Here is a 27,309-nt window from a genome sequence, read left to right as displayed (position 1 = left end):
GTGTGTCGCGGTTAGTATCATGGTTGCTAGGCAACCTGAACAGCGCGACGAAGCGTATACCGTCCCATTTCACAAGCCTCTCACTTCCGCACTTCTCGTACTTATAGTACGCACCGTACGTAGTACGCGTAGTGCGCGTACTTCAAGCGTGCAGACCCTGAATTGGGACACAGCCAGCCAGTGGCTGCAGCCAGACCCTTCTCCTTGATTATGGTCGCCACGCAGATACTTCCGGTTCACAGCAAAATGCACCCATAGTGCATTGCGTTTGACCGTCATCACAACAGGAAGTGTGGAATATGGCAATAACAGCTTCAGAAATCATTGTGTACAGTCTGGCCAATGGAAGACACCAGATAACAACACAACCGCATTAGAAAGATACCGACCCCACGACCAAGGCTTTCCCCCGAGTTTTAACCCCGTGGACCGTCCATCTATGATGGAACGGGCGATGGAGCAGCTCAACGTACAGCTCAGTCGATTGACCCGGTCTCTTCGCCGGGCCAGGACCGTGGAACTCCCGGAAGGTAGCGATGCAGTATGACCGAGCATTCATTTATTAGATAATGGTCAAAAGTGATCTCCCCATCAGTTATTACGTGTGTGTGTTGATCGGTGCAGGCACCAATGCTGCTTGGAAAACGTAGTTTCCCTTTGTAAAGATTCAAAATGACACAAAATTCAGGTTTTTATTTCAGTTTTATTTATAACGCGCAATTTCAAAACAACAGTTCTCTCAACGCGCTTTATGTCGTGTGGCCAAGATTTTACACTGAATCCGCAGCAATCAGATGAAACAGGAGGAGACTTCCAGCAAACGCAGGTGTAGGGAGGGCAGCCAGCTGCTGTGGCCTTTTGAGAGCCAAGGGAAGGAGAGGACAGAGCGCCCACAAACAGCAAATGGGACCAAACACAAAGTAGAAGCATCAGGTAAAGTACAGTCAGGTTAATGACATGCAAAGGACAGAGGTAATTACATCAGGACTGAAAAGAGGCACCTGGAAAAAAAATACTCGGGGCATAAAGTGCCTCGAATTGAGAGTTGTTGTGGTTTGGCGCCATATAAGTAAAACTGAAATGAAAAAAATAAAATAAACAAAACCCCAGATGAACAGCTGTTTCTCACGTGAGTGAGAGGGTGAATGCAGGCATCAACTACTGTCTCTCCAAGGTAACAGGTGCTTTGTGCCACTCAGAGCTGTGCTGTTCATGATTGGTTTGGCAGGCGACTAGGTAAAATACATGTAGTGAAATAAACAACAATTTGCTGATGACCTCGCTCTGAACTTTATTTAAGTAAACCTTTTTTGTTGTTCATGATGGAATATCACTCACCTTTCCTAGCTTTAACGTGAGCAATGACAGCTGACGCCGAGCCTGTCGAGGCTAAACGGTTCCACGAGGATGAAAACGATGTCGGTCATGTGCTAATGGTTTCAGTCACCTAATTCCAGCCCAGCTCAACTCCTCTGGGACATGTTGGACTGTGTTAGACACAAGTGAATGTTTTTGGAAGGATTGTTTTATCCCTCCAGTGGTGTTCCCCTGGTATGTTACACGTCATATTAAAACGAAAGCTTTTCAAGTAAATGTTGTACTAAATGAGAAAACAAATAAACGGTCTCAGTACAGTAATGTCACATAAAAAGGTATACATGCAATTAAACTAAGACATCAAATAAAGTTCCTTTTACCCATTTTCCAGTAGGAAACAATTGATTTTTGTAATCAAGTCATTCAAATTCCTTGATGAATCGTTGCTAATAAATCGTAATGTCTTTGTCAGGTGTTAGCTTTCACTGATATTTTCTGCATTATTTTCACCACAGACAATGAGACAGCGGTGTACACACTCATGCCAATGGTCATGGCAGACCAGCACAGGTACACGTGGAGCAGACTGTACTCATCACTAATTCATTCACTTTTATTTATGTGCTCGTTTTGGCTCACTGTGCATTAGATGGAAACGTATATTATGGTATGTCTGCTTACTTTAGGCAGTACATCTAATCTACGGCTGCAGAAGGATTGACATGTTTTTACATGTTCACTCCTCCCTCAGATCAGTGTCAGAGTTGCTGCTCAACTCCAAGTTTGATGTGAATTATGCTTTTGGACGAGTGAAGAGGAGTCTGCTACACATCGCAGCCAAGTAAGAGAGACTTTACAGCTGTAATCACAAATGTAACTGTGACATTCAATTCCTAGTTACTTACTTTGCTGAATATTTTCAAAGAGTTCTTTAAAGTAGTCCTTTTTAAACGATTTCTGTTTCAAAATAAACTCTAAACTGTGGAATAAGTTGTGCTGTAAGTCCTGTTAATGTGATGCTAGCAGAAACCTGTCCAGCTTGCTGTCACTGGTTCAGTCTCTGGTAAGCATTTAGTGGAATCAAAAAGTAACACCAAGGCCATAAGTAGTTCCCACTTTACGTCTGCACATTTCCTAGTAATGGTGCTTGCTCAGTGAAATACAGTGCAGTGAAAAAGTATTTTCCCCTCTTAATTTATAATTTATAAAGTCCAAACAACTTTGTCCCGCTTCTTAAATCATGAGTCGTTCTGACAGAGTGAAAAAGATCTAAAAATGTAACGTACCACAATCACAAGTTTGTCAAACAGATGACAAACAGTCTCTCATTCAGTGTACATGCAGAGAGTTGCCTAGTCTGTTGTTCTGCACTAAATACGCTGTTTTCTGTGTACAGCTGTGGCTCATTGGAGTGTCTGGTGCTGCTGCTAAAGAGAGGAGCCAATCCAAACTATCAGGACATCTCAGGCTGCACCCCTCTGCATCTTGCTGCCAGGAATGGGTGTGTTGCTGTATTTAATCTGTTTATATGTTCATTTCTGATATGTTGTCTTGTTATATTTACTACAATACACCTTTGTTCATGTCAGGGTGTCTCAATACTGGACTTTTAGCTCATGTGTTACAGGACACTTTGTTTCTCATCATGCTGTTCGTTTAGGTGGAGCTTCATGAGAGATTTCGAATTGCAATCTTCTCAGTGCTACCAACCATCAACCTACTATTTTCTATTATAGATAAGCTGACTACCTAATGTTAAAATAAATCATGACGTTTCTTTTTGTGTTTTACAAAGTTCAGGTGTTGTCAAGTGACGTCTTCAGTCTGAATCAACTTTTTGGGATTGGTGCTGTAAGGACTGTTTATGAAATGCTGAGTGGAACTGAAGAAACTGGATGAATCACTTTCTTTTTCTTTTTCATAAGCCTTTATCTTTATGCCTATTTACTTCTAGTCGATGGACCTTAAGATGGCAAAATCTGAGTCATGGGGTTTAAATCTGTAAAACAGAAAGGCTGATGAAAGACCAATGACAACCACAAATCTGTGGTCAAGTCATGTATTAAAGCGTTTCAAGCATAAATCAGCGATTTATCAATATTTCATACCAGAATCTATTTGTGCTTTAGAAACAGTCCCTCTGATCATCTATGTGAGCAAATGTTAACCTGGCTGCCTTCTCAATTTAAACGCAAGTCTTTAAAATAAATCCTACTACTACTAATATTGTTACTAACATTGCTATTATTGTTGTTAACATTTGTAACAATATAAATTTTTATTTTTACCTTTTAGTCTAATTACACTTTTATAAAACAAGCCACAAAAGATTCAACATTATAATAAAACAAAAAATGAATGTAAAGAAACCAAAACACTACATGGAACAGTGCAGGCTAACCTTGTTTAACCGTAGCTTGATTATTCTCTCACTGACAAACCTGCAGAATAAAAGAAGCCAGAAGTGCACAGGAGGAAGATGGTCGATCACAACAGTTGGGGCCACGTCAACCCGACATGTAGTCACATTTCTCAGGTGTTGCAGTTCGGGTTACGTCGAAGCTCATGATGTAGGGTTTCCTGTTACAATGTTACAATGTTACAATGTAGATTACTGGCAGAAATCTAAATGAAGCCTTAGAGGTGCAGGGTTCACTCTTACAACTTTTTCTGCTTCGCCTGGAGCAAAATGTGTTTCCTTATATAAAGAAATGGAGGGACATGTTCTTATATAGTGCTTTTCTACTCTATCAGAACACTTTATACAACTTGCCTATTCCATCCATTCATGTCAATACTTTTTTTTCTATGCAAGTGCTTTCTAATCTATTCCTACTCCAATGGATGCATCTGAGAGCAACTCGGGGTTAGTATCTTGCCCAAGGATACATTGCATGTAGACTGGAGCAGGGATTGAACCACCAACCCTCCAATTATTAGATGACCTGCTAGATCTCCTGAGCTACAGCCACCCCTAATGTGCAGATTGTACAAGGCTCTTGGCCCCAAAAGATTCAGATTTATTAACATATGCATGTTAATGTGCAAATAAATTTTTTGCACGGGGTAAGAACATTTCCTTGTAAATATTAGTAAATGAGGCCCAGTGACACTAAACCATTTCCTGTACTGTTCCCTCAGACAGAAGAAGTGTATGGGGAAACTGTTGGAATATAATGCTGACGTCAATATCTGTAACAATGAAGGCCTGACTGCTGTGAGTTGACTTGAATCCTCTTGGTAAATCATAAATGATTGATGTTTAATGAACTCCTGTAGTTGAGATAGTGACACTGTAACCTCTAATGTAGATCCACTGGTTAGCAGTAAATGGGCGAACAGAGCTCCTGCATGATCTGGTCCAGCATGTGTCCAATGTGGATGTTGAAGACGCCATGGGCCAGACAGCGCTACATGTAGCCTGTCAAAACGGACACAAAACAGTAAGCAAATTAGAAGCAACCTTTTTAATTACATATATAAACTGCTTGTTAGTGCACAGGGATCAAAACAGCACATGTCAGCTTTAGCAGCCTCTTAGTAATCACATTACTTGCTCCAGGTGTGTGCATGATTGTCTGCATCTTCGTTCATTTGTTCAGTATATTGTCTTTGGTTCAACAAGATCTTGAATAATCAGGCCCCATCTTACCTTAAAGTCCTCACAGTGCCTTATCACTCCAGTAGACCACAGACTGCTCGTTTACTTGTGGTTCCTGGGAAAACTTCCGCAGCAACCCAGCTGGGCGGGTTCACCGTCAGAACCGGGAGTCTGTGGAACGGATGCTGTGGGCGGGGGGGAGCACTAGCCAGGACCGGCAGAACTAATCTAGCGAGTGTCAGCGCATCGTTCATCGCCCATTTCTCTGATTTGTGAAACTATTGGGTTAACATGGAGAGTGACTCCTCGTGTTTCTGGAGTAACATGTTGGGAGAAGTGTCTGCGCGATCTGCTGGGTCCATACGTGTGGTCAGAGTATTCTGTTATGGACAACTCAGGTGGACCCAGGTAGGAGATCACACAACTGTAAATATTTTACAAGCCATATTCAAAAGCTAATCTATCGATTTCTCATCTGGTCTCATCTTATTCATTCCATGGCAGACACGTCTGACCTGTTGCTCAACACGCAATAGCGTAGAATACTAAATACCTAGACATTTATTTGATAAACATTTTTTCTCAATGAAATTCAAACCTGAAATCTTCCATCAGACTGAAAATTACATCTGCAGCCATAAAGGAAGTATCTAGAAACCATTTGGCAACGTAAATCCCCAGTGCACTGCAAACCAGTTCTGTTGTGTTACTGATTGCTGAGCTCCTGTTTTCTCGTTCTAATAATAAATATTTCCAGTATGTGATATGAGCATGTATCACATCTGTTCAGACGGTGCTTTGTCTTCTGGAAAGTGGAGCTGACATTAACCGACCAAACGTCTCTGGAGCAACGCCTCTTTACTTTGCTTGCAGGTAATGTCATCAGTCATAATAACAATAATAGTAGTGATACTGAGTGTGCTCGTAGCTCTTTTACACTTCATCTTGAGTCTTCGGGATTACAAATGCACCAGCAGATTAGCTTTGCGTTTGAATCCAGCTGTATTGAAACTCATCCTGCATTATTCTTTAGCCACGGCCAGAGAGACACAGCCCAGATCCTTCTCTCTCGAGGTGCCAAGTACATCGCTGACAACAATGGAATCACTCCACTGGATGTCTGTGTGCAGGTGAGTGTTTCATTTTTGAGTATTTTTTTTCTCTTCCTATTTTGTCGTCGTTTGGTTTGTGTTACTCTGCTTTGAGTTTTTTCTGCCGCCCTCAGGGAGGATATGGAGAAACCTGTGAGATTCTCATCCAGCACCATAGCAGGCTGTTCTTGACCCTCATCCAGATGACGCAGAATAATGACATTAAAGAGAACATGGTATCAGAATTTGTATCTGATGTCACACAGAAATCTATTTTATACTTTAGATTAGTTACGAGTGTTTGTGTTTGTGTAGCTCAGACAGGTTCTGGAACATGTCTCTCAGCAGAGTGATAGTCATTACCACAGGATCTTGACCAGTCTTGCAGAAGTGGCTACCACCAATGGACACAAGCTTCTCAGGTAAAATTACATATATTTGAGTATGTTTCACCAAAATCTGGACAGTTTATCCCATTAAACACAGTGTGTCAATGTGTCGCTGTAATTTAAAACTTAAACTTCCTCATGTTAGGTCTTAGAAAAAATGAATTTATTATTAACTACAACATTATTATTAATAAACTGGAATCTATGCTTCTAACTGAAACTGGTAACAGACAGAGACATGGGCCCATCCTCCTGTAGGCCCACCACCCGCAGGAGGCGCCATACAGGTTGGGTGCAATGTGTGTCGGGCGGCAGCCCTTGCAAACCGATCCCCCAAATCGATTGGGACATGGAATGTCACCTCCCTGGTAGGGAAGGATCCTGAGTTAGTGTGCGAGGTTGAAAGGTACCAGCGGGAACTTGTGTTTTCTGACAGTGGGGTAAGGCATGTCGGCTACTTGGTCCTGCTCAACTTCTCTTAATCTCACTTACTAATCCCCACTTTGCTGGTACACACGTACGCGTTCAGGCCTTTAATAAGTGTGACAACTGTTTTCCACTGGGAAAAATGTCCAAAGTAAAAAGACAAACTGAGAAGAACACAGCAGCTGAGAGTTGTGCTAATGCTGGCTTAGTGGTTGATGCAAGCGCTGCCCTGAACCTTCGGTCATTATCATGCTGAAAGAAAAACCTTTTAAGAAGCTTGCTGTATTTGACGTGTGTTCCTTCTTTCTTTAAGTGACCAGTTTCACTCTCTGTGTTGTGGAGAAGGACCTCTATAGCAGAATATACCTTGCTGTAGGGATAGAATTCTTGGACTTAAATGTGTTTATCATTAAGAGAATGTATACTTATGTATACTCAGCCATTAACTTGGTCAGAAGAAGATATCACTGTTGGGATCTTGGTCACCTTCCTGACTCATGCTTGCTGGAGTATTTGATTCACTATAGTCTATAAGGATTCTTTTCATGTAGTGGGAACAGACACGGTTTTATAAATGGGTTTAACCTTTTGCTCTCATCTATGGCTAGATTTTCCAGACTTGGTTCAAATAGTCAGATTAGCACAAGTGTGTTCACATCAACTCCCATACATGTCTCAAGGATAGTTAAGCCACTGAGTATAAACATAGCAATAATTAAAAGCAATTGTCTGTTAAGGGCAGCACGGTGGCACGGTGGTTAGCACTGTTGCCGCACAGCAAGAAGGTCCAGAGTTCAATTCGGTGTCTTTCTGTGTGGAGTTTGCATGTTCTCCCCGTGCTTGCGTGGGTTCCCTCCGGGTACTCCAGCTTCCTCCCACCGTCCAAAGATATGCCGTTAGTGGGGTGTGAATGTGAGTGCAAATGATTGTCTGTGTCTGTGTGTTAGCCCTGCGACCTGTCCATGGTGTACCCCTCCTCCTGCCTTATGACAGCTGGGTTAGGCTCCAGCACCCCCGCGACCCTGAAAAGGATAAGCGGAAGCAAATGGATGGATGTCTAGCCTTTTTGGATATTTTCACACCTATTTTTGGGCAATTTCTTCTCCCATTATTCTTTTCAGAACCTCTCAAACTCTGTCAGCTTGTATGGGGAGCATCAGTGCACAGCCATTTTCAGATCCTTCTAGAATTTTCAGGCAGGTTCAAGTCTGAGCTCTGGCTGGGGCCCAGAGGGCACACACGGAGTGGTCTCGATGCCACCCTTTGTTATCGTGGCTGTCTTAGGGTTGTTCTCCTGTTGAAAGATGAATTTTTTGCTCTAGTCCAAGGTCCAAGGTGGTTCCAAACAGGATGCACCTGAGCTCAATTTTGAGTGTCATGAAAAAGGCTGTTCAGTAACTCAGAGTTATTTAAAGGTGTATAGATATAAAGCAAGAAAAGACCCAGCACAAGGAGACCAACAAACACTGCATCTTATCCAGGTTCATGCATTTGTTACAAGCTACTACAATAGTTAATCAGTGCTAAGGTGTGTTTATTTCCTGTCTTTTTTTCTTAGCCTGTCTAGCAGTTATGAAGCGCAGATGAAGAGTCTGCTGAGAATTGTTCGTATTTTCTGCCATGTGTTCCGCCTGGGGCCTTCATCACCAAACACTGGCAATGACATGGGCTACAATGGAAACAAGACGCCACGCAGCCAAGTTTTTAAGGTAACACATCTGGTAGCGTACAAAGACTTTTGTATTTCTTGTTGAAGAGAACAAAAGGAAAGTACAACTGGAAAGTTTTGTTCTTTTGAAAGGTAAAAGTTGGCAGTTAGTGCTAGAGTAGAATAGAATGCCAGGTGATTGCTGGGTCTTCTTTCTCTGAAACTAACTGAAAGTCTTCTTGGATGTGCGTTTGGATCACTGTCTTGCTGAAAGGTCCAGCCTCATTGAATCTCTTCATCCTGGTAAATGGCAGCAAATTTTGGTACATTTTCCCCATTTATTCTTCCTTCAGTTAGATAAAGCATGAGGGTGCCATATCCTGCCAAACAGCCCCACACCATGATGTTCCCACCTCCAAACCTCACTGTTGCTATGGTGTTTTGGGGTGATATGCAGTGCCTTTTGACCTCCAAACATGGGTCATCCAGAGAGTTCAATTTTGGTCTCATCTGACCAGACTATATTCTCCCAGTATGTCACAGGCTTGTCTAAATGTTGTTCAGCAAACCTTAAATGTGCTTTGAAACAACTGTACCTGCTGATTTCCTGTCTTTCTGTAGCTCCCCACAAGTTGTTATTGACTCTTGGACAACTCTTCTCACTCTTCTTTTCACTCCTCTGTCTGAAATCTTGCAGGGGGTACCTGGTCATGGCCTGTTTATTGTGAAATGACGTTTGTTCCACTTAAAGATTATGGCCTCAGCAGTGCTCACTGGAACCGTCAATAGTTTATTATAAAATCTACTATAACCGATGCCATCAGTATGTTCTGTAACAATAAGGTTGCAAAGGTCTTGAGAGATCTCGCTGGTTTAACCCATCATGAGATGCTTCTTGTATGACAACCTGATAATGAGACAACTTTTTATAGGCCATCAGTCGGACTGAACCAGCTGATTATACCTAATTAGAGTAAAATCTACAGAGTCATCTTAATGTCGTTTCAGTCTCCGTCTCTTTCCTTTAACATGTAGTAGAGTTATAACGTTCATGGATTATGCACAGGTGGATAAATGTAATTTGGATCATTTCAGCTTTCTGTTAATTTGGTCTGAGCTAGCTGAAGTCTTGAATTAAGCTTTATAGAACCCGCAGGTAGGGGTGGGCGGTAGAAACGGTATATGGTAGAAACGATAGAAATTTAGAGATTTTGACTATACCGCTCTACCGCGATAGCGCATGTTGATGGTGTCATCAAGCTGCGCCTGTTTTGGTCAAAGGCATGGCAGCAGCTGCAAGCGAGGTCATCTGCAAATGATGCCATAATAGCAAAGAGACAAAGCACTTTTGGAATATGGGGAAAGCTAAAAACTGCGCTTCCTCCACTTCCGTACCATTGATTCATTAATGCTGAATCCTCTGGCAGCTGCTGTATTCCCATGTTGTTGCAGTATATTAATGACTAACCTCGTATTGTGGATGGAATATCTCAGTTGTTCTCCTGACTGAAGTTTGGTCCGTTTACAGCATCCTGCCATGCGATTGCATTTGTCCCTAACCATCGGGAACCCTCATGTTAACTTTTATCGAGTGGAAAAAAGTTAGCATTCATCCTCCAACTTCACTGTGCTAAGGTTATTGTTGGGTTTATCTAAGTACAAACCCTGCTGGAACAATTTAGACAACCAATTGCAGCAGCAAAACAAGACACAAGACAGAGCTCTTTGTGTGTTCTCGCGCGAGGGAGGCCAACTGAGGTTAAGCGCTGTTCCTTTCACTTGAACCCTGTCAAACTCTCAGCCGGACTTCCCATAGCGCTCCTTTTATTGTGGTTACATGAGTATGCGTAGTTTCATCAATACGTGACATCTTAAACAGGCATTTGTGTGAACATGTCACGATCCTGGGTCTTAGGACCCAGTGTTTTGAGTTTTAGTTCATTTTGATGTTTATAGTATGTTTAGCTCATTAGGCCTCCTATGTTGATTTGCTTATTAGTTCCCCCTTGTGTTTCAACCCATGTTAAGTCTCCCCTGCCCTTCATGTCTCTCTGTGCCCCCTCTGTTCTGTTTATGGTGTGTCTTTGCATGTTTGAGTTTCTTGTTTTCTGTCACCCTGCATTGTGCATTATGATCTCATGGTTGGTCTTTTGTTACTCCCTCTAGTCTAGTCTCTTGTGTTCAAAGCTGAGTATTTCCCTCTGTGTATTTTGGTTCTTAGACCTCTGCCTTATGGTTTGTCTCGGTTTCTTAGTTGCTGTCTCCACTGTGTCTAGTTCGCGTCTCTGTGTGATACTTCCTGTTTTACTTTGAAGGTCCATGCCTCATGTGAGTGTTTCTAGTTTTGCGTCTCTGTCTCGTCCAGTCCTGATTTCTCCCAGCTGTGCCCTCCTTCTGTGTCTCATTCCCTCGTTATCCCTCTGTGTATTTAAGCCCTGTGCTTCTCTTTGTCAGTGTCATAGTCTCCATCATAGCTGTGTGATTTTTCCCTGTGGCTCCTTGTGCTTTAGTTTTCCCAGTTTAGTTTATTTTGTATTGTTTTTCGTGTCCCACTCCACGCCAGCAATAAAGCTGTGTTTTTTGAGTTTACCTTTTGTCTCTGTGAGTTTGCGTTTGGGTCCTACTTTTGCCTGCACACAGCCGTACTGTGACAGAACAGAGTATAGCCTGTCGTTGTGTGTGGGTCAAAATATGACCCTGTGAAACCTGCTCAGCCAGGCCTAACGATATTACACTATGCTGTCTGCAAAGGAATACACTCCATATATCACAAGACAAGATGCAACCTTCCCATGAACTTAAGATGTATATGAGGTATGCCAGAACACCAGAAAGGAGTGAACGTCCTCCCCTCACCCTGTACATGGCTTAACTTTAATAGTTCACCATATACAAGCACAGGCGAGCCCCTAAATGGCAAGAAGTAAACATCCTCACTAAATAAGGACACAGAACCTTTACATAGGATGTGCCTGCAGTTAAACACTATAACTAATTACCTCCCCCACACCCTAGATGTGTAGGGGAGGAACAGAATAATATCTAAACATGCAGTTTAAGGCAAGGTTTACAAATTTAAGTACAATAATGGCAGCTATTATCAAAATCAACCTAACAGTTATGCTAACATAGCTGTGTTGCTAGCAGTCAAGTAGCACATCATTATATACCAGCTAGCCCAACTTCAGTAACCCTACAAACGTCACTGCTGTTTAGTTTCCTGTCTTCATTTATGTTGGAAGTGATAGCAGAGCTGTACGTTTGAATTTTTTCAGAAATCTCTCAGTCAGAACATGCTATATCATGTTTAGGTGGAAACTAGCGAGCTAACTTCCTGCTAACTTCTAACTCCGTTAAATTTAAGTTTAACATCCAGGCATTCATGAAAACATAATTTATTAATTGTTACACCTGGTAAAGCAGCAATGCTGATTGTTTTATTAAAGATGAAAGAATTTAGACAGTTTTTAACTCTCAGTGATGCTGCAGTGTTCGGTTGACTTTGGGACCTGAAACAGACAGAGTTTAGGACCCAGATTCCTCCGCGAGGCTCCTGACTACGGTAGCCTTAACGCTCTGACAATCCATCAAGTGCTGCGGCTTCATAGCTTACCAAAGTCGTACTAAAACACTCAGATTTCTGAGCGCCGTGTACCACATAAAATTGGTTCGAGGTCAGTATGCACAACCAGAATTCATACATAAGGCGAACTGTCGATTTTTGAGAAAATTAAAGGATTTTAAGTGCACCTTATAGTGTGTAAAATACGTTATACAGAGGAAAAGAATATATCACGATATATATCGTTACCGCACATGCTTCAAATTATACCGCAATATGGATTTTAGGCCATATCGCCCAGCCCTACTTGCAGACATCCTCTGTTTCCCTCCTCAAGCCTCTTGTCCCTTGTCTGTCACCCTGCAGCCTCTGGAGCTACTATGGCACTCCCTGGATGAGTGGCTGGTGCTCATCTCTACAGAGCTGGAAAGGAATAGGAAGAACCCATCTTCCTCCTCCAGCAGCGATATAGCCTCTCTGCTTCTGAAACAGCGTGAGTCAGAACATGATGGGTCCACGCCAAAGCTTCCCTCCTTGCTGGATCATCAGATTGTCATCGAATCAGAGGCGTATGCTGACGGGGAGGACGTCATCTCCATGACAGCCAGTCGACTCAGTGCTGTTATCCAGGCTTTCTACATGTGTTGCTCCTGTCAGATGCCCCAAGGGTATGAGCTCTGCATCCCTCTGTCAGATCCAATGGTAGTAAACATCAGATGGCATCATTTCAATTCAATTCAATTCAATTTTATTTATATAGCGCCAAATCACAACATAAGTCGCCTCAAGGTGCTTCATAGATACAGAGAAAAACCCAACAATCATATGACCCCCTATGAGCAAGCACTTTGGCAACAGTGGGAAGGAAAAACTGCCTTTTAACAGGAAGAAACCTCCGGCAGAACCAGGCTCAGGGAGGGGCGGCCATCTGCTGATAGAGACTGTTAAATATCAGTTTTAATCAAATAGACCTGCAGCTATACAATCCAGAGTGTTCAGTTTTCTTCTTATCATTCATCATTAGTTATTACTGTGGTAGTTCTGTTACAATACTACTGCTACATCCAACTACTGCTAATGCTGCTAATGTGTAATGATCAAATGTTTTCAAATGGGAAAGAGAACTGAGCTTGAAACTGTCGGGAAGTGACTGGAAATCTCCAAACAGCTCTAAAAGATGAAGATACTTTAATCAGGAAACAATCTAATCAGTTTCGTTATTACTTCACATGTAAAAAGTAAACCCCTGGAGACCATACGGATACCAAATTCCAATCATATTAATGGTTGTATATAAATCTGCAATCATTCTGGGATAAAGTTCTCTTAATTTTCAAGGACATATTTGGTTGTGATATCCCTGCAAAACCTAGAATGATGTTTTTTACCCAACCTAAAGATATACATCGCTTCAGAATTTTACTATTGTAAGTAACAAAGCCGTAATGAGGATAAATGTGATCCTCCGAGGACAGATCACGGCTGTATAGATCAGAAGAAATACACTCCATGGAAAAACTGACTGATTCTTTAAGGACTGAAGCAGGCACCCATAGCAAACTATGAACCAAATATCTATCTGTAAGTCAAAACACAGGTCAAAACTTTAGATTGTGAGGAAACCCTTCAGCCATCAGGCTGTGGTTCCTCTGTGAAACCAGCTCCCAGATTGAATTCAGAAGACATAGCTCCCCCAAACCTTCCTTTTTAAAACGAAATGAAATATTTCACATTCATGTCAGGTCAGACTGACTGATCTGAGGCAGATTCCACTGGAAGCAGCCATGCTTCATCCCATTTGCTCCCACACTATTAGTGGACATTTATGGATTAGATCTATAAAGATGCTTAATTAACAAGGAAATGTGGACTGTTATTGACATGAAGTGAGCTGTTGCCCATTTCAGTTTGCTCTGTCTTTTCTCTGGTTTCTGTTTCTCGTACCTTCTGACCTCTCTCTGTTTCCACACCCAGAATGACATCACCCCGCTTCATTGAGTTTGTCTGCAACAATGATGATGTGCTCAAGTGTTTCGTTATCAGGTGAGTCAACATGGCTCTTTAACATAAACATTAGAAAGTATGAATTGATCCAGAAACGTATTTTCTCTGAATTGATTTCCACTCTCATTTCCTTGTTCTCTCATTTTTCCCCTTATATTTCCGTCTGGACCTCCTCCTTAGAAATCCAAAGATCATCTTTAACCACTTCCACTTTCTCCTTGAATGTCCAGAGCTGATGTCACGCTTCATGCATATCATTAAAGGCCAGGTAAGACATAATCGAATAAATATATGACTACCTATTATGTACAAGAGAGAAAGAGAGCTGCCTGGAAAGATAAAGGCAGCCATCATTAGCCCCACTTCTGCCTACAGAGGCAGTGGTGCAGCTCAGTGTCTGTAAACAGCTTAAATAATTTTGATGAGCTAATAAAACCGCCCTTTATTTCTGCTGAATAGTTTCTCTTCCTTCCTATAGTGTGTCCTATAGTGTCCCTAAGAATAAGTACAGCAGTACTAGTATTCAAAAGATTTGTCTTTGGAACATTCATCCGACTTCCCACGGTGCAAACCTGCAGACCTGCATCTCTTCTTCTATATCAGCTCTGATTTTCATTTTCTCCATGGCAAAGCCCCGGAGTTCTCGGTCAGGTGGTAACACTTCCTGACATTTTTTAGTTCATTATCACCAGTATTTTGTGATTCTCACCCCACTGACGACCCTACCACCCATTCTTGATCCCACATTTATTAATTAATCTATAAGTTATCCATCCACCTTCTTCTGCTTATCTGAGGCTGGGTATTAGGGGCAGCAGCAGAGGCATTCATGCCTCTACAACATACCAACAAGACAGCCCTACAACATCCAGAGCCTTCAGGGATTCAGGGCAATCCTCCCACAGGGGCTCTGCCACCAACAAGTTGTTTAACTGCCTCAGTGACCTCGCCCCCTGTGATAGACGAGTCATCCTTCTCATCCACAGACTCTGCTTCCTCTACAGGAATGTGTCAGTGGGATTAAGGAGATCCTCAAAGTATTCCTTCTACTGCCCGATAATATCCTCAGTTGAAGTCAGCAGCGCTCCACCCACACTACACTCATTGCAGTCAGAGCACCACCTTTACCTCCTCAGTCGCTTAAAGGTTTGCCACAAACTCATTAAGGAAGTTCAAAAAACTTTTTCCATGGCCTCTCTGAACTCTTCCCACACCCGGGTTTTGCTTCAGCCACCATCTGGTTCGGGGTTACCACCATCACAGGCACCAACCACCTTGCAGCTGCAGCTCAGTGCAACAGCTTCAGCAATGGAGGTGCTGAGGATGGGCCATTTGGACTCAGTGTCCCCAGTCTCCCTCAGAATGCTAACGAAGCTCTGTGAACGAGCTCGTGGGCCTCTTCCATGTGTTCCCAGCACACCCTCACTATACGTTTAGGTGTCCCAGGTCTGTCCAGCGCCCTCCCCCGCTACTGACCCACCTCACCACAAGGTGGCGATCAGTTGACAGCTCAGCCCCTCTCTGCACCTGAGTGTCTCAAACATACAGCCGCAGATCTGTTGATACGATTACAACCTCGATTGCAACCTTGGGTGTCCTGGTGCCACATGCACTTATGGACACCCCTGTGTTCTAACATGGTGTTTGTTATAGACAAACTGTCGTTTGAGAACACCGCTCGGGTTCAGATCTAGCAGACCATTCCTCCCACTCACCCCCTCTTCAGTTCTCTGTTGCTAATATGAGCGTTTAAGTCTCCCAGTAAGATACGGATTCCCCAGGTGCAGCACCCTCAAGCACCCTAACGAGGGGGTTCAAGAAGACCGGGTACTCTGAACTGTTTGGTCTATAAGCACAGACAACAGTCAGGACCCGTTCCCCGACCCAAAGGCACAGGGAACAAACCCACTTGTCCACTGGGCAAAACCCTAACATACAGGCAGCAAGCCGAGGGGATACTACAGATACCCACCCTTGCCCATCACCTCTCACCAAAGGCAACTCTGGGGATCAGTCCACCAGGGTCTCCACCCTTGGCTGCTGCACACATTGCAGCCTACCCCTACTGCACCCCCTGCGGGTGGTGGACCTACAGGTGGATGGGCCCATGCCCTTTTTCAGGCTATGCCCAGCGAAGCCCCATGGGCTAAGGCCTGGCCACCAGTTGCCCGTCCTCAGGCACCCTCCCCATGCCCTGCTCCTGGAAGGCTCCCTGGTAACCCTATCCTGGGCAGGACGAACTGTTCCCTACGTTTTTCTCTCATAGAGGTCTTTTGAATCACTCACTCCAGTGTACAAAGCAAAGTCCATAAAGACATGGATGAGCAGGTTTGTTTGTTTGTAAGAACTTGACTGGTCGCACAGAGTCCTAACCTCAACCCCATAGAACAGCTTTGTGATTAGTTACAGCAGAGGTTGTGAGCCAGGCCTACTCTCTGAGTCTCCTGACTTCATTAGCGTACCATCATTAGGCTTAGAAGACACTGTCAAAACTTGTTGACAACAGATCCTTTAAGATGCTTGAAAAAGAAGAAGAAAATGATCTTTGTAGCCAGCCTGCTTGTTATTCTGATATAAATGAAACAATAAAAGTTGAATGACAGATAACTCGTGGTTAAAGTCAGTGCTAAGCAAACTGCTTTCTGCACAGAAGCCGTTTCAAAGTTGGATCAGTGTGATATTATTTAGAAAAACACTGACAATTTTGTTTTCTTTAGCCAAATAACTTTATTTTACCATGCTGCTTATTTTGAAGAGTCCGTCTTCACATTTGACTTTTTGTACCTGACTTTTTTTGTATCAGACTGCTATTCGTACGCAAACCTGCAGCCAATTTAGAACTACCACTCAACCTAAAGTGGACTTCTGTGATCTGTGGGAGGAAGCTGGAGAACCTTGAGAGAACACACTCAGACCAAGGGCAGGATGTACAAACGCCAACAGAAAGGTCCCGCCCGGCCGATGGATTTAAACCTTATTTATCTTGTAGTCCTGTGAGACTTTGAGTGACCCCATGTCATTTCATGATCAAGTGTTCCTTTCACGGCGAGAACACTTGTCTTAAGAAAAGTTTATTCAGCTTCATTAATTTTTAATGGCTGTTCTGAGTTATATTAATTATCCTATCTTTAGTATTTATATTTGAGCTGCAGCATGAAAGTCCATGGATCATAGCTCACCTGGGAGTAGGTCCTTGTTTTAATTACAGGCTTCCTTATTCCTCTCTCAGTGCACTCTATCTTTCACTCCTCGGTGCTTGGAGAATAAAGGCATATATTATGGAAATGGCCTTGGCTCTGAATTACAGATGAGCGTTTCAGCACAAAACACTTCCTGAGGAATCAACTCGGATTGAAAAATTCCCCAACCTTAAAATTGAAAACACAGCCAAGTGATAATTAGTTTGAGAAAGTGCTGTGCAGTGTGAAATAAAGTCTTGTCTTCCCGTCAGCCCTTTAAGGATCGGTGTGAGTGGTTCTACGAGCATCTGTTGGCCGGCCAGCCGGATTCTGACATGGTTCATCGTCCAGTCAATGAGAATGATGTGCTGCTCATCCACAGAGGTACAGACACACTTAAGCTGCTCGTGTCCAGTCGCTGATGTCATTTGCAGGGTTATGCATACGGAATGAGATTGTGAATGTGGCCATGTGAGGGTTGTTGGCAAGTTGAAGGTGTTGTATGGTGTAAAACCTAAAGTAACATGATAAAAGGTAACAAAGTATCTAATAAACTCTGTCTACTAGTGTCGTAACACAGAAACAAACGTGGAAACATACAGCAGGTCTGCCCAAAGCAGTTGGGCCATTGAAGGTTCAAAATACCATTGGTCGAACAAACTGGTCCAAAATGTGCACCAGCTGAATGGGAAATGACAAGAAGACCCTAATAAATAACATTCAACCGTCATAAAACCGAAGATCTGTATGAAAACGTTTGTTCGACAAAATATAAATTGTATTTCCCCATATCACCATCAGATTCCATATTTAGGAGTAGCTGTGAGATGGTGTCAAAGTCCACCAATGAAAAACTCAAACAAGGCATTGCTGTTCGTTTCCATGGCGAGGAGGGTATGGTGAGTTGTCTGCAGTTCAGCTGTTAACAGTATAAACAGTAGTATTGTAGTTTGTATTAAAGACGCAGAGTACTGTGCGTGTGTGTGTCTGTGTGTGTGTGTCTGTGTGTGTGTGTGTGTGTGTTTCAGGGCCAAGGTGTAGTTCGGGAGTGGTTTGACATTCTATCCAATGAGATCATCAACCCAGACTACGCTCTGTTCACTCAGTCAGCTGATGGTACGTGGCATTTTTCCTTTAAATCACAAGAGTTCAGGTGTACAGAGTGATCCACAGAATGAGCTCATGCCATGTTTGTGTGACCACTGCTTGCTATTAAGATCATTTTGTACTGACGTGCTTGACAAGATGAGGCACAGTTTAGTCGCACTTAGGAACTAGCATGGCTCCCCAATACTTGCTCAATGGCGACTGCCTCTGTAGAATCATAATTTACAAATTTGTAAGAGGAAAATGCACGACTGCTTCCCAAGTTAATCTACAAAATGCATTAAGTCATGAAAGTCATGCTGTGCAAGAGCACTGTGTTAGAGAGAGAGAGGAGAGAATAAATGCCAGAGAGATGAGATTAGATAAGAAGAACTTTATTTATCCCGAGGGAAATTCTTTTGTCATACACATGCTCAATGCAGCAAGAGAGACAGAGGAGCAGAGGAATAAGATATACAATATATACAATAAGAATACTAGTATACAGTAATATACAGTAGGATAGTGCAAAATATAAGATCAAATAACTGTAACAAAGTAACAATATAACTGTATCCTGAAAAATAAATAGCTTAGCTATCAGTGCAGGTGATTCTAAAAGTGACATAGTGTTGTGCAAATGAATAAATACATGAAACAACTGTTGGTGATATTGCACGGTCTGAATGGGAACAGAATAGCTTTGTTATTAATCCTCAGGAGTTGTACAGTTTTATTGCCACCGGCACAAAGGATTTCCTGTGGCGGTCAGTTCTGCATTTCGGGGCAATGAGTCTTCTGCTGCGTGTGCTCCGATGGTCCATCATGGAGGCGTGCATGTGGTGGGAGGGGTTGTCCATGATACAAAGAAGCTTTTTTAGCATTCTCCTCTCAGACACCTCCTCCAGGTTCTCCAGTCTGACACCCAGGACAGAACCAGCCCGTTTAACCAGCTTGTTCAGCCTGTTGGCATCGGCTGTCTTCACCGCCCTGCCCCAGCACACAGCTGCAAAGAACACAGCGCTCTCCACCACAGAGTGATAAACATGGTCAGCATTTTCCTACAAACATTGAAGGACCTGAGCCGCCTCAGCAGGAAAAGCCGACTCTGCCCTTTTTTAAAGACAGCATTGGTGTTCTTGGTCCAGTCCAGTTTACAGTGTTTACCGCAGGTACCGGTAGTCCTCCACGATCTCCACATCAGCCCCTCTGATAGTGACAGGGGTAGGAGGAGGAGCCTGCTTCCTAAAGTCCATGATCAGTTCCTTTGTCTTTGTGATGTTAAGTTGTAGATGGTTAAGCTCACACCACTCAACAAAGCTGTCCACCACACTCCTGCACTCCTCCTCCTGTCCGTCTGATACAGCCCACAATGGCTGAGTCATCAGAGAGTTTCTGCAGATGACATGACTGTGACTTGTACCTGAAGTCAGACGTGTAGAGGGTGAAGAGGGAGGGTGATAGGACCATCCCCTGCGGCGCCCCCGTGCTGCTCGGGATGTTATCTGAGTGGCAGCCCTTCAGCCGAACATGCTGTGGTCGACTTGTTAAATAGTCCGTGATCCAACCTACCAGTGGGGCGTCCACCTGCATTTCCGTGAGCTTATTCCCCAGCAGTGATGGTCTGATTGTGTTAAAAGCACTGGAGAAGTCAAAGAACATGACCCTCCCAGTGCTCCCAACAATGTCCAGGTGAGAATAAGCCTGGTCCAGCAGGTAGATGATGGCATCCTCCACACGATACGGGTTGATAAGCAAACTGCAGGGGGTCCAGCCAGGGCTCCACCAGCAGACGCAAGTGTCTCAGGATGAGTCTCTCTAAGACGCTGAAACAAACAAAGTGTACTTACCGTACACACACACACACCTGTTTATCACAAATTGTGTCTATGATCCACAGGTACAACGTTTCAACCCAACAGCAACTCATCAGTGAACCCAGACCATCTGAACTACTTTCGATTCGCAGGTCAGATTCTGGGTCTCGCTCTGTACCACCGGCAGCTGGTCAACATCTACTTCACACGCTCATTCTACAAACACATACTCGGTAAGAAACTTTGGTTGCTAATACCTGATGTTACCTACCTTTAAGTAATAAAGTTTGAGTTTTGCACCAAACACCAGACTGATGAGAAAGTCCCTTCAATGTTTCTCCAGGATCTGTGGAAAAATTAGACTGTAAGTGATAATATCCAGAAACACTTTAATATGTCCCACGCCTTTAATTTAATGTATTGACAAAAATATTAGCTCATCTGCCTTAACATGCATATGAACCTGAGTGGCATCCCATTTGTAATCCATAGGATTTCACATACAGTCGGTTCACTCTTTGCAGTTATAACAGCTTCAACTCTTGGGAAGGCTTTCCATGAGGTCTATGGGAATTTTTGATCCAGAAGCATATTTGTAAGGTCACACACAGATGTTAGATGAGCAGGCCTGGCTCGCAGTCTCCAACGTATCCCAAAGGTGTTCTGTCAGGTCGAGGTCAGGACTCTGTGGATTGGCCTGTGTAGACCAGTCAAGTTATTCCACACCAAACTCGCTTATCCTTACATATATACCTGTGCATCCTTTGATAGGAAGAATGTGTTGAGGCGATCTGTCTTCCTGGGCAGAGATATGTTAGAAGAAGCTAAGATTCCTTGCCGCCCTGGGTTTGGTCAACCGGAGCTCACCCATCTCTTGGATATCCAGCTTGTGACCCAGCACCCCTGGGTCAGAAGCTTGCTCTTAAAATGGGTTGAACAGAAGTGCCTCATTTCTCTCATGCCAACTGGGACTGCTGGTAGAAGCTTCTTTGCTGGTGGAAGGCTCTTGCCACCACACAGGTTGTGTTTTCCCCTTTAAATATCTTAGGCTGCTGGCCATGGCACTACTAGCTTGGCAACTAGGTATTCAGACCTCATACAAGTTGGTGTCTACTGGGGGTGCAACTTCTGCCCCATTTGGTGATCTGCACTGCTCTGCAGGGAACGTGGAGTCCTCCTCCTCCATGTTCCCTAGGTTGATGAGGTTGGAGTTGGCATCACTCTCTGTGTCCTTACCACCCAGCTCAGCCATGTTTTGATCCAGGAGGACCTCAAATATTAGGAGAGTGGGGGGGATCTTTCTCAATCATGTCTGCCCAGCTCGTGGTGGCTCGTAGATGATGCGTATCACCTGCAGCAGTAGCAGCTGGCAAGCAGGCACCCTGTCAGTTAGTCCCTGCTACTCTCAACCTCCATTCCAAGACCTTCTGTGGCATCTCAGCACAGTGGGGGCAGCCTCGAGGGTCCGCCAGAGAAGCCTGGCCATGTTTAGTGCCATTACAAATGTACACAGGTGAGTGTCCCTGCTCTTAATCGGGGCACCACATAATGGACGGGTGGGATGACGCCTCTTTGGCCTTCAGTCTGACCAGCGTGGGTAGGAGCCGTAGTCATGGTAACAGAAAGGGGTGAAACTAAGCCACACCAGGGTTGCTTGTTTGTAGCAAGCACTAGCAGCTGGGGTTAAGGCCGAGCTAGTTGCTGTGAGAATCAACATGACACGTTAGCTGAGTTCTACTAGCCAGCGCAGAAGAGACGTAAGATTTGCACATACGTGGTACGGATCGGGTTTCCGGTACGGATCGGGTAGTGACAAATCTAATGCTAGCCAAACCCTAGAATCGGCTAACCATCTAATGTGGTGTGACACTAGCATGGTTTGTGGCCTACTAACAAGCTGATGCTAGCTAGACACTAAAAAGGCTTGCCATAATGCGTTAGCCCGAGTTACACAAACGTTGGGTACGCTGCTAACTAAAACCAGGAAACTGCTGGAACAGCTTTCTTCGATGTGATTGCTGTTCTACAGAATGTAACTATGAGTTCATTTCTTTTGAGGACATATTAAGCACAGTCCAGCTAACACGTCTGGTTGGCCATGCTAGAATGATGGGGCGGAGCCCTGACCACATCTCAACAGATCTGTCATGGACACACGATGTCACTGGAGCTGATCATGCCAAGGTCATTCCCATAGTGAAACATCGAGCAAAAGAACCAGTGCAAGGCCATGGGCAGACAAGGCACACTGATTCGTGTGGGGAGTGATGCCTGTAGGCTCCGATCCAACAAATAAGGTACTGTTTTAATGCTGGTTCTGATGCAAAGGTGTCAGGATACACAGTGAATCACTTTTTGTTGCACATGGGGCTGCATGGCTGCAGACCAGTCAGGGTTGTTCCTGCTGAGCCGTGTCTACCGCTAAAAATGCTAATAATGGCCACATGAGCATCATAACTGGAGCAATGGAAGAAAGTGGCTTAATCCGATGAATCATGTTTTCTTTTACGTCGCCCACCTGAGGGAACATCTGGTGTCAGAATGCACTATGGGAAAACAGCAAGCCAGCAGAGGCAGTGTGATGCCTCAGGCGATGTACCATCTACACAACCACTGGTGCAGACCATGCACTCCCTGATTGTCGGGCCCTCTTTCAGCAGGATGAGGAGCACAATGAGGATGAGGTGTTGACATGGCGTCCAAATTCCCCATATTTTATAGTGTAATATGACTTTTTTTTAAATGTCTGATTATATCACCTCCTTGGCTCCAGTGTTTTTGTTTCTAGTGCTACGTTGTGTGGTGACATCTTGTCTTGTGCGTTTCACAGGTATCCCTGTGAATTACCAGGACGTGTCTTCTATCGATCCAGAGTATGCTAAGAATCTGCAGTGGATCTTGGACAATGACATCAGCGATCTGGGCCTGGAGCTCACCTTCTCAGTAGAGACTGATGTGTTCGGAGCGATGGAGGAAGTGCCACTAAAACCCGGAGGGACCAGCATCCTGGTCACCCAGGACAACAAGGTCAGTCATCACAAATACAGTCTGACGTGTCCCAGTGTCAGTGGAATGCAGGAACTTATTTGGTTGGTGAAGGGATGAAGCGTAACACTGTATGTCAGCTATTTGTGCCTCAGTGTTCCCTGTTGCTGTTGCTTAAAGCAGAGTGCTAAAAATGACATGTATGTATAAACTCTGTCTTTTCCATTTCTGTCAGTCGGCATCTCTTCAGGCTTGGTGTCTTTGTGTGCCTCTTCTGTTAGGCCGAGTATGTGCAGCTAGTGACAGAGCTGAGGATGACTCGAGCCATCCAGCCTCAGATAAATGCATTCCTGCAGGGATTCCACACCTTCATCCCCGCCTCGCTCATTCAGCTCTTTGACGAATATGAACTGGTTAGTCCTCCTCCTCAAGTTACTCTTCTTGTTAGTTTTATCCTTGTTCTTTCCTTACTGGCACCACATTCAGACCTCAACACCATGAGGTTTTAGGCTGCTTGGTTTAACAGCATGAAATCCACCATCCAGCTGGGGCCTTCCTGTGTGGAGGTGCTGTGTTGCTTCCAGGTACACTTTTTTTTCTTTGGGTTTGGTAAAATGGCCATAGTCACACATACTCACACTGCAGTGTGTGAGTATCAGGGCTGCCACAAGCGATTGTTTTGATAGACGACTAATCAGATCATCATCCATTGGACGTAAAACTACAGCTTATTGCACCAGCAGCATCTGCTCTTATATAACTGTCATTAGCTTACAGCTTTAAGTGTTTCAGGTGCTCACTAACAATAAAGACAAGATGATAGTTTATTAAATTTTAATGAAATCTGCAGATTGTTTCGGTGAAGTTTAATAAACTCCTTGCTATCTAAAATATAACAGGACACCGGAGTAAACTCTGAGCATCTCACACTTCTGATAATCAGCTGTCTGCTTGACGTTTATTCAGCTGTGTAAAAACTTTAATCTCAGCCAAAGAGATTTACTCAGGAACAAATAAAATACTAAAAAAAGCCAAACAATAACATATTTAAGTTATCTAAGTGACTCATATATCATGTTTAACCTGAGTAGCGAAAGACGGCGGTGGGTTTGAAAACGATTTGCGGGGAGTCCGGTGTTCTCACCGCGCTAGTGAGCCTAGCCCCCGGCTCGCTATCGAGCTAGTGGGTAACAGACGTCTCCGAAAACGTCGGAGCGCTTTTGAAAATATGTGGTGTCCTGATAAACTGAGCAGATATTTGAGGTTTACACAGCTACATTCTCACCTGATAATATGTTAAACGTTTATTTTGTGACCCAGAAAGAATAATAAGAGTAACATTAAAACTAACTAGCTGCCGCCATTGTTGGAAACTGAGCTGGGCCGCGCTATGAATTCTGGGATAGGTTGGGCCACGAAGTATACACCCGATCCATCCTTCAAATCTGGGGAAATGAAGGCCTAATGAAGACTATTAAATCAGTCGTCGACGATTTTGATAGTCAACGTAATCGTGACTAGTGACTAATCGTGGCAGCCCTAGTGAGCATGTGTGAGTGTATTGCTCAACCAACCATTGAACTGTGGGAGGAGCTCTGTGCTCTCCTGTTGTGTTCGTCTCAGTTAGTATCTTTTCTTTTCTCTCTGTGTGCACGTCGCTGCATTGCTGCGTGTACGTGCACACATACAGGAGCTCCTACTATCAGGGATGCCCGAGATTGATGTGCAGGACTGGTGTAGGAACACTGAGTACACCAGTGGATACGACACTCAGGAGCCAGTCATCCAGGTGGGCCCCTCTGCTACCACACAAGAACCAAATCCTTGAACACAAGACCTGAGTCAACCAGAGACACCTTCACATTTTCGTTGAGTACTTTGTAAAGAATTGCAAAAGAACTCAATAATGCAAAACTATAAAAAATAACTTTTGAAATTCCTGAGTCTGTGCCTGTGACTGCACTTTAAACCGAGTGTTTCCTAATTTTCACCAGAGAATCTCTTCACCTGCTCTGATTTCCTCTCACATTAAAATTTTACTCTACAATACGTGAAGCTGACATGGAGTTTACACGTCGCATGTATTTGTCACGCTCTGCTTAATTTTGAACACAGCACTGATTATAGGGAAACGTTTACTTCATGGCTCCGTAGGAAAAGACAGAGTGAAGTTCGTCATTGTCAGTAATATGAGGATGTCCTTTAGCTGCCAGCTAATTAGCTTTCCTCCCCCCTAGTGGTTCTGGGACGTGGTGACGGGCCTGACCCAGGAGGAGAGGGTTCTCTTGCTTCAGTTTGTCACGGGAAGGTTTGTCAGCTCGATTCCTTCTACAGTTTTTTTAAATATAGAAACGTGTAAATGCCTTTTAAAGGGAATGGTGCTAATATAATCCTCGTCCAGTTCCAGGGTTCCTCATGGAGGGTTTGCCTACCTGATGGGTGGGAGCGGTTTACAGAAATTCACTATTGCTGCAGTCCCGTACACCTCCAACCTGCTGCCTACCTCGAGTACCTGGTAATTAGAAACAGATCTCTTTTTTCCGTCCTGCTATCATTTGCTAATCCCCCCTTCATTTTCCAATAGAGAGAAATTACATATAAATATAATAAATACTGGGAAAAGTACATAAAATCATTTCTTTCTTAGAAAGTTTCAAACCAAGCATACAGGTCATTAATATAGCTGCAGTTGTTTTGGTAAAGAATGAGCTGTTCCCCTGCTGTGTTGGTCATGGCGCCTTTACCCCCTCCACAGTATCAACATGCTGAAACTTCCAGAATACCCAAGCAAGGAGGTCCTGAGGGACCGCCTGCTGGTGGCTTTGCACTGTGGGAGCTATGGCTATACCATGGCCTGAGCAGTGTCTGCAGGTTTGACCGTCTCCAGCCTCCACCTCCTTCCTCCTCCACAGACGACCCTTTTGCAGTCAGCTGCTTCTTCTGCTGGATGAACAGGGAAAATCCTTAAACAGGTCCAGATCTCCCTTCACGCCTGTGCCAGGATTTCATTTTTCAGCTTTCATTGGAGACACAGCAGAGACTGACAGGAGTGCAGAGGGAGAACCTGCAGCATGTGGTCGCCTCCTCATCCCACTGAGCTAAACCAGCACCCAGCATTTCATTTTTAGGTGATTTATGCAAATCATGTATTTCAATGGACTGTTTTTCATGCAGATATTTATTTAGGATTAAAACATTATTTAGAAGATACGTTTTGTACTGAAAACACATACCAACACACATTGTGTTGAGATTATATATCAAAGTGCATCATAAACATTATCACAATATATGGAATCACGTTTTGTTTTTGTGCCGTCTCAGGCCTTCATCGTTCGTTTACTCTTTGGGCCAGTATTGTGTAACTGTTTGCTACCTGGGCCAATAACAGTGAACGGTTTTTGATACCTTTGGTTTTATAATTACATGACCAAAAATAGTCGTAATCATTTGCCATTTATTTCTTAGATGACTCAACAAGCCAACACAGCAACCAACTGCACAAAGTATCAAAAGCCCAACCTGAGCAACGAAACAAAGTTTGAAACATGGAACAAGTCTGTAAACATGTAGACTCCATGTCCTCTTACAGGCGGCGCCTCCTTTGACAGATTTGTCCTACGTTGTCATGGCGCCGCTATAACTGTATTCAATAAGATTTTGTCATTTAAACCTTCTTTTAGGCTCCTCCCTGAAAGCTGAAACCAAAGTCAGCTGGATGGGTGATGAAACGTTTCCCCCGCTGAAAGCACTGATGATGATGATGATGATGAAGAGAGTCCACGTTTTGAAAGCAGGACTCTTTTTCAGTTTTTGTTATTGTTGATACAACACTGCGTTCAAAGAGATGGGCATCGTGCCATTAATGTATCAGCTATTTTTCCTCTTTGTAAAGGGAGCATATAAATAATGTAGAGATCGTTTAATCTGTCATATTTTTTCAAATGTGTTTTTATACAGACACTGGTGTTGCTGGTGTGTATTGATATTTTTGCTGATGTTTGTCTTTGAGATTTTATCTAATAACACTCGGACATGTTGCCATTAAGCAGCAGAGGCAAACGTTTGTACTTGGGGTTTTTTTTTAAAAAGGGGCGGGGTTACCAGCAGGTTGTTTGCCTGGACAGGTGTAAATGGCCACGACATGAGCTCTGCACTCCGGTCATCAGTTTAGACCAACAGGTAACTACTGTTTAAGCACTGC

At 43.7% G+C, this 27,309-nt stretch overlaps 1 protein-coding gene across 2 annotated transcripts; it reads left to right on the top strand.

The window, feature by feature from the left end:
* On the top strand, window positions 1–27,038 carry hace1 (HECT domain and ankyrin repeat containing E3 ubiquitin protein ligase 1). 2 transcript variants are annotated; one of them, XM_085472808.1, is made up of 24 exons: window positions 1–530; window positions 1,833–1,887; window positions 2,069–2,158; window positions 2,714–2,818; window positions 4,459–4,534; window positions 4,629–4,760; window positions 5,709–5,791; window positions 5,952–6,048; window positions 6,144–6,245; window positions 6,325–6,431; window positions 8,383–8,533; window positions 12,401–12,702; window positions 14,009–14,077; window positions 14,219–14,306; window positions 17,490–17,601; window positions 18,019–18,116; window positions 18,246–18,333; window positions 20,204–20,353; window positions 22,951–23,147; window positions 23,387–23,518; window positions 24,796–24,894; window positions 25,343–25,413; window positions 25,507–25,620; window positions 25,861–27,038. In XM_085472808.1, exons 1-24 carry the CDS (start codon window positions 440–442, stop codon window positions 25,961–25,963), a joined length of 2,712 nt encoding a protein of 903 aa, XP_085328934.1. In that variant the 5' UTR covers window positions 1–439; the 3' UTR covers window positions 25,964–27,038. The 2 variants fall into 2 exon arrangements, with proteins under 2 accessions (XP_085328934.1, XP_085328935.1); XM_085472809.1 differs by lacking the exons at window positions 1–530; window positions 1,833–1,887; window positions 2,069–2,158; ... (1 more) ...; window positions 4,459–4,534; window positions 4,629–4,760 and adding an exon at window positions 5,126–5,326.
* The last annotated feature ends 271 nt before the right edge of the window (window positions 27,039–27,309 follow it).

The sequence above is a fragment of the Copadichromis virginalis genome, linkage group LG11 (genome assembly GCF_057382275.1).
Source record: "Copadichromis virginalis isolate Kocher_CV1m ecotype Utaka linkage group LG11, C_Virginalis_male_GT1.1, whole genome shotgun sequence".
Classification (NCBI taxonomy): Eukaryota; Metazoa; Chordata; class Actinopteri; order Cichliformes; family Cichlidae; genus Copadichromis; species Copadichromis virginalis.
This window is presented reverse-complemented; position numbering and strand designations above follow the sequence as displayed.

What these genes read in the sequence shown, in the direction of transcription:
- hace1 (XM_085472808.1), top strand. Translation starts at nt 440, where the DNA reads ATGATGGAACGGGCGATGGAGCAGCTCAACGTACAGCTCAGTCGATTG. An exon ending in ATGACATTAAAGAGAACATG is followed by an intron (nt 6,246 to 6,324) that starts GTATCAGAATTT and finishes GTGTTTGTGTAG; the next exon opens with CTCAGACAGGTTCTGGAACA. An exon ending in GTTCACTCAGTCAGCTGATG is followed by an intron (nt 18,334 to 20,203) that starts GTACGTGGCATT and finishes TATGATCCACAG; the next exon opens with GTACAACGTTTCAACCCAAC.